Here is a 6,946-nt window from a genome sequence, read left to right on the forward strand (position 1 = left end):
ACAGGTCTCTAATACTCAGTACAGTACTTTAACCAGTCCTCCTTGTGTATGTGGTTTAGAGTGAACGTGTGTTAGGTCAATGGCAGGTCCGTGTCTGATTGTAAGAAGCAGACGCTGGGGGAGCTGGGGTGCTTGATGTTTGACTCCTCTCGTCCCTCTTTAGCTCCAGTCCCTGCAGAGCCAGCTGGAGTTTGTGGAGCAGTCCATGGTGGATAAATCTCTGGTCAGCAGACAAGAGGCCAAGATCCGGGAGCTGGAGACCAAACTGGAGTTTGAGAGGACCCAGGTGAAGCGTCTCGAAGTGAGTAGAGACCGAGGAGAAGCACAGTCCTGTATTGTAATGATGCTGTGAGTGAGGAAGCACCTGTGTGTATCTGTGAGGGTGGTAAAGCTGAGAGGCACAGTCCTGTATTGTAATGATGCTGTGAGTGAGGAAGCACCTGTGTGTATCTGTGAGGGTGGTAAAGCTGAGAGGCACAGTCCTGTATTGTAATGATGCTGTGAGTGAGGAAGCACCTGTGTGTATCTGTGAGGGTGGTAAAGCTGAGAGGCACAGTCCTGTATTGTAATGATGCTGTGAGTGAGGAAGCACCTGTGTGTATCTGTGAGGGTGGTAAAGCTGAGAGGCACAGTCCTGTATTGTAATGATGCTGTGAGTGAGGAAGCACCTGTGTGTATCTGTGAGGGTGGTAAAGCTGAGAGGCACAGTCCTGTATTGTAATGATGCTGTGAGTGAGGAAGCACCTGTGTGTATCTGTGAGGGTGGTAAAGCTGAGAGGCACAGTCCTGTATTGTAATGATGCTGTGAGTGAGGAAGCACCTGTGTGTATCTGTGAGGGTGGTAAAGCTGAGAGGCACAGTCCTGTATTGTAATGATGCTGTGAGTGAGGAAGCACCTGTGTGTATCTGTGAGGGTGGTAAAGCTGAGAGGCACAGTCCTGTATTGTAATGATGCTGTGAGTGAGGAAGCACCTGTGTGTATCTGTGAGGGTGGTAAAGCTGAGAGGCACAGTCCTGTATTGTAATGATGCTGTGTGTAGTGAGGAAGCACCTGTGTGTATCTGTGAGGGTGGTAAAGCTGAGAGGCACAGTCCTGTATTGTAATGATGCTGTGAGTGAGGAAGCACCTGTGTGTATCTGTGAGGGTGGTAAAGCTGAGAGGCACAGTCCTGTATTGTAATGATGCTGTGAGTGAGGAAGCACCTGTGTGTATCTGTGAGGGTGGTAAAGCTGAGAGGCACAGTCCTGTATTGTAATGATGCTGTGAGTGAGGAAGCACCTGTGTGTATCTGTGAGGGTGGTAAAGCTGAGAGGCACAGTCCTGTATTGTAATGATGCTGTGAGTGAGGAAGCACCTGTGTGTATCTGTGAGGGTGGTAAAGCTGAGAGGCACAGTCCTGTATTGTAATGATGCTGTGAGTGAGGAAGCACCTGTGTGTATCTGTGAGGGTGGTAAAGCTGAGAGGCACAGTCCTGTATTGTAATGATGCTGTGAGTGAGGAAGCACCTGTGTGTATCTGTGAGGGTGGTAAAGCTGAGAGGCACAGTCCTGTATTGTAATGATGCTGTGAGTGAGGAAGCACCTGTGTGTATCTGTGAGGGTGGTAAAGCTGAGAGGCACAGTCCTGTATTGTAATGATGCTGTGAGTGAGGAAGCACCTGTGTGTATCTGTGAGGGTGGTAAAGCTGAGAGGCACAGTCCTGTATTGTAATGATGCTGTGAGTGAGGAAGCACCTGTGTGTATCTGTGAGGGTGGTAAAGCTGAGAGGCACAGTCCTGTATTGTAATGATGCTGTGAGTGAGGAAGCACCTGTGTGTATCTGTGAGGGTGGTAAAGCTGAGAGGCACAGTCCTGTATTGTAATGATGCTGTGAGTGAGGAAGCACCTGTGTGTATCTGTGAGGGTGGTAAAGCTGAGAGGCACAGTCCTGTATTGTAATGATGCTGTGAGTGAGGAAGCACCTGTGTGTATCTGTGAGGGTGGTAAAGCTGAGAGGCACAGTCCTGTATTGTAATGATGCTGTGAGTGAGGAAGCACCTGTGTGTATCTGTGAGGGTGGTAAAGCTGAGAGGCACAGTCCTGTATTGTAATGATGCTGTGAGTGAGGAAGCACCTGTGTGTATCTGTGAGGGTGGTAAAGCTGAGAGGCACAGTCCTGTATTGTAATGATGCTGTGAGTGAGGAAGCACCTGTGTGTATCTGTGAGGGTGGTAAAGCTGAGAGGCACAGTCCTGTATTGTAATGATGCTGTGAGTGAGGAAGCACCTGTGTGTATCTGTGAGGGTGGTAAAGCTGAGAGGCACAGTCCTGTATTGTAATGATGCTGTGAGTGAGGAAGCACCTGTGTGTATCTGTGAGGGTGGTAAAGCTGAGAGGCACAGTCCTGTATTGTAATGATGCTGTGAGTGAGGAAGCACCTGTGTGTATCTGTGAGGGTGGTAAAGCTGAGAGGCACAGTCCTGTATTGTAATGATGCTGTGAGTGAGGAAGCACCTGTGTGTATCTGTGAGGGTGGTAAAGCTGAGAGGCACAGTCCTGTATTGTAATGATGCTGTGAGTGAGGAAGCACCTGTGTGTATCTGTGAGGGTGGTAAAGCTGAGAGGCACAGTCCTGTATTGTAATGATGCTGTGAGTGAGGAAGCACCTGTGTGTATCTGTGAGGGTGGTAAAGCTGAGAGGCACAGTCCTGTATTGTAATGATGCTGTGAGTGAGGAAGCACCTGTGTGTATCTGTGAGGGTGGTAAAGCTGAGAGGCACAGTCCTGTATTGTAATGATGCTGTAAGTGAGGAAGCACCTGTGTGTATCTGTGAGGGTGGTAAAGCTGAGAGGCACAGTCCTGTATTGTAATGATGCTGTGAGTGAGGAAGCACCTGTGTGTATCTGTGAGGGTGGTAAAGCTGAGAGGCACAGTCCTGTATTGTAATGATGCTGTGAGTGAGGAAGCACCTGTGTGTATCTGTGAGGGTGGTAAAGCTGAGAGGCACAGTCCTGTATTGTAATGATGCTGTGAGTGAGGAAGCACCTGTGTGTATCTGTGAGGGTGGTAAAGCTGAGAGGCACAGTCCTGTATTGTAATGATGCTGTGAGTGAGGAAGCACCTGTGTGTATCTGTGAGGGTGGTAAAGCTGAGAGGCACAGTCCTGTATTGTAATGATGCTGTGAGTGAGGAAGCACCTGTGTGTATCTGTGAGGGTGGTAAAGCTGAGAGGCACAGTCCTGTATTGTAATGATGCTGTGAGTGAGGAAGCACCTGTGTGTATCTGTGAGGGTGGTAAAGCTGAGAGGCACAGTCCTGTATTGTAATGATGCTGTGAGTGAGGAAGCACCTGTGTGTATCTGTGAGGGTGGTAAAGCTGAGAGGCACAGTCCTGTATTGTAATGATGCTGTGAGTGAGGAAGCACCTGTGTGTATCTGTGAGGGTGGTAAAGCTGAGAGGCACAGTCCTGTATTGTAATGATGCTGTGAGTGAGGAAGCACCTGTGTGTATCTGTGAGGGTGGTAAAGCTGAGAGGCACAGTCCTGTATTGTAATGATGCTGTGAGTGAGGAAGCACCTGTGTGTATCTGTGAGGGTGGTAAAGCTGAGAGGCACAGTCCTGTATTGTAATGATGCTGTGAGTGAGGAAGCACCTGTGTGTATCTGTGAGGGTGGTAAAGCTGAGAGGCACAGTCCTGTATTGTAATGATGCTGAGTGAGGAAGCACCTGTGTGTATCTGTGAGGGTGGTAAAGCTGAGAGGCACAGTCCTGTATTGTAATGATGCTGTGAGTGAGGAAGCACCTGTGTGTATCTGTGAGGGTGGTAAAGCTGAGAGGCACAGTCCTGTATTGTAATGATGCTGTGAGTGAGGAAGCACCTGTGTGTATCTGTGAGGGTGGTAAAGCTGAGAGGCACAGTCCTGTATTGTAATGATGCTGTGAGTGAGGAAGCACCTGTGTGTATCTGTGAGGGTGGTAAAGCTGAGAGGCACAGTCCTGTATTGTAATGATGCTGCGAGTGAGGAAGCACCTGTGTGTATCTGTGAGGGTGGTAAAGCTGCTGTGCCTCCACAGAGCCTGGCAAATCGGCTGAAGGAGAACATGGAGAAGCTGACGGAGGAGCGGGATCAGCGTGGGGCGTCGGAGAACCGGGAGCGTGAGCAGAACAAGAGGCTGCAGAGACAGATCCGAGACATCAAAGAGGAGATGGGAGAGCTGGCCAAGAAGGAGACGGAGGCCAGCCGCAAGAAGCATGAACTGGTACAAGTACCTTTCATAGGGGCAGGAGGCTGAGAGCCGAGGGCAGGAGGCTGGGGGCTGGGGGGATAGGTTTATAAGAGCCTCTTCAGTTATATGGGTAAGGGGAGAGGGTTTACTTGACCTCATCACTCTACACGGCTTAAACTAGCCCAAGTGACCGGGACTTTCAAAGTAAATGACCTGTCACCAGCATGCTTTGGTACTGTGAGCAGACTCCTCGTGCTTTATGCATCTTACTGTGTTATTTTTTCTGTTTCTTTCTCCAGTAGTTCTCTGACCCCCCCCAGTCAGTTGCATGTTGTCCTATGCTGCTTCTGTGTTTTGTTTTTTGTTTTTTTGGAAGGGGTGGGGTGAAATCTGTAATGACCAGTAAGAATCCGTTCTCCTGCAGGAAATGGACATTGAGAGCTTGGAAGCAGCCAATCAGAGCCTGCAGGTGGATCTGAAACTGGCCTTTAAGAGAATCGGGGACTTGCAGGCCGCCATTGAGGATGAAATGGAGAGTGATGACAACGATGATGTCATTAACAGGTACGCTTCCTTTCTGTGCACCCGGGACGGTTCTTATAGGATACCACTGCACCGGGACGATCATGTCCCGTCGTCTCGCTTCAAACAAGGTCCTTCTCTTCTGGGAAACACCGCATTCCGGAGGCCTAATTCACATTGATATTTGAAGCTATTCTGCTTTTATACCTTTTTAAATTGCAGTATATGTAATTGAAATAGGAATTTATCTGTGGAGGTGAATGACCTTGTCTGGGTGGAACTATTTTAGCTGTGTAGCTGCAGCTGCTGCTCAATCTAGTCTTCTGTCTGTTTAATGAATTCCTGTTTAATCTTGTTTTTTCTGTTCAGTTTGAACCAGCATGATGCATTTGCAGTTATTATTATTATTATTATTGTTATTATTATTGTTTTTATGTTAACAGCAGATTGTCTAGTTGCCTTGTGTGATAAATTTCCATGTAGATATTTGGCTTAATGAAGTTTTGAATACAGCCCCAAACGTCAAGGCTAGATCTGGTACTCCCTTCATTTCCCCCGGGACTGAGTTCAATATAAATCAGTCCCTCTCAGACAAGCACATGCTGTGTTATTATTATGCACTGACACTAATGTCATGTGACTGTAACATTCTTGTGGGAAAAGCAATAAGAAATCCACAGTCAATGAGGACCATCTGTCTATGAGTACTGCTACGTGTGTTTACCTGTCCGTGGACCGGTGACATCCATTATGTTATTATACATTTTATTTTGGAACATTTTTTAAAAACTTTTTTTTTTACTGTAAGTTTTAAAACCTGACTCTCTTTTTATTATTTCATTGTATCTGTTTGCTCATTTTCTTTGTTTTAACTTCAAGTTCTTCTTTTTTTTTTTGTGTGTGTGTGTGTGTGTCTGTGTGTTTTTCTCACGTTTTCTTCTTCTTCTTTTGTGTCTCTCATCCCACTTCATTTCCAGTTTGCAAGACATGGTGACAAAGTACCAGAAACGAAAAACTAAAACGTGAGGCTGGAATCCACACCCCCCTCCTCCATTTTACTGCAGGATTTTACCGCATCTATTCACCTTGATTTTAGCAAGGCGCAGCATCACCCACAGCTCAGGGTCAACTTACTATGAATACAGTGATGTAATGCACCGACTGCAGCTGTGCAAGGCACCCTGTTTCAGCATTGCGCTGCATTTGAAATAGCAAAGCAAGAGCTTGCAAAGTTTGAAAAGTTATCACACAGTAAGCGTAGGAAGCTGAAGTCAGTAGTACTGGGCTTCTCTCTGGCAGGTTTTCCTCTTTTTAAAGACTCTTGTGAACCCTTTGTCTTCACTGCCTTGCTTCAGATGATCTGAAAGCTGGCTTGTATTCAGACCCGCTGCTGTTCAGATCAATGGAACAGACACTTTTCATTAGCGGCCCCCTTTCAGCTGCCATGCAGTGGAAGGCAGGCCCTGTCATCACTACAGTGTGAGTGGCAGCAGTGGCAGGGGAGGAGGGGCGGTCCACAGTAACCTACAGGCTGGTTAAAACTGGCCAGTGCTAGGATATCAGTGAGCAGAATATCAAATGAAAAACGAGTCCGTGGTAAGAGTACTCAAGAGGATAGGTGGGGATACTGCGTCTTCATCCTCAGCATGTCGATTAACCCCTTCTTTATATATTTGTTTGTTTGTTTGAAGCTGCGCTGCATGGGGTCACGTGATGCAGGCATGCTTCTCTGACAGTATGCTTCTAACCAAACCAACCCCCCTTGACCCTGTTTAAAACTGCTTCATTAAAATCTCTTTTATTGAAAGAAATCTGCTACAGGGAAAAAATGTATCAGTACTAACAAGCACATGACTGAAACAACAAGGGGAGTGTTTGATGTTCGGTTTACATTGATTTGCAGTTATTTGTATTTTATCTGGCGCCTGGGGCTTAGGTCCTGTATGAGTGGATTGTGTAGCTGAGCAGTGAAGGGGTTAAGCACGGCCGTGGCCGAGACTCTAGAGCCCTGGGTTCTGCAGCATTCATTAGCTGGTTTTGTCAGCTGTGAGCAAACCCTTCTAATTCCGCTGGAATCCTTCTCTTTCAGGGCATTCTAAATATTTCAGCCTGGAATCCCTTGGCTGACTGTGCCTGGCCCCTTTTTAGCTTTACTGCATACAAATTGGATACATGATCTAAAAGCATTTTAAAAGCAGGGCTGTTTATTTATTT

At 47.0% G+C, this 6,946-nt stretch overlaps 1 protein-coding gene across 1 annotated transcript; it reads left to right on the forward strand.

Moving 5' to 3' along the window:
* Positions 1 to 163: 163 nt before the first annotated feature.
* On the forward strand, positions 164 to 6,167 carry LOC121308793 (unconventional myosin-XVIIIa-like; the record flags this gene model as incomplete). Its single annotated transcript, XM_041241431.1, has 4 exons — positions 164 to 301; positions 4,058 to 4,243; positions 4,635 to 4,774; positions 5,710 to 6,167. Coding segments are annotated over 4 exons (513 nt in total), but the record flags the coding sequence as incomplete, so codon positions are not given.
* Between the last annotated feature and the right edge of the window lie 779 nt (positions 6,168 to 6,946).

This window comes from Polyodon spathula, unplaced genomic scaffold (assembly GCF_017654505.1).
Source record: "Polyodon spathula isolate WHYD16114869_AA unplaced genomic scaffold, ASM1765450v1 scaffolds_771, whole genome shotgun sequence".
Classification (NCBI taxonomy): domain Eukaryota; kingdom Metazoa; phylum Chordata; class Actinopteri; order Acipenseriformes; family Polyodontidae; genus Polyodon; species Polyodon spathula.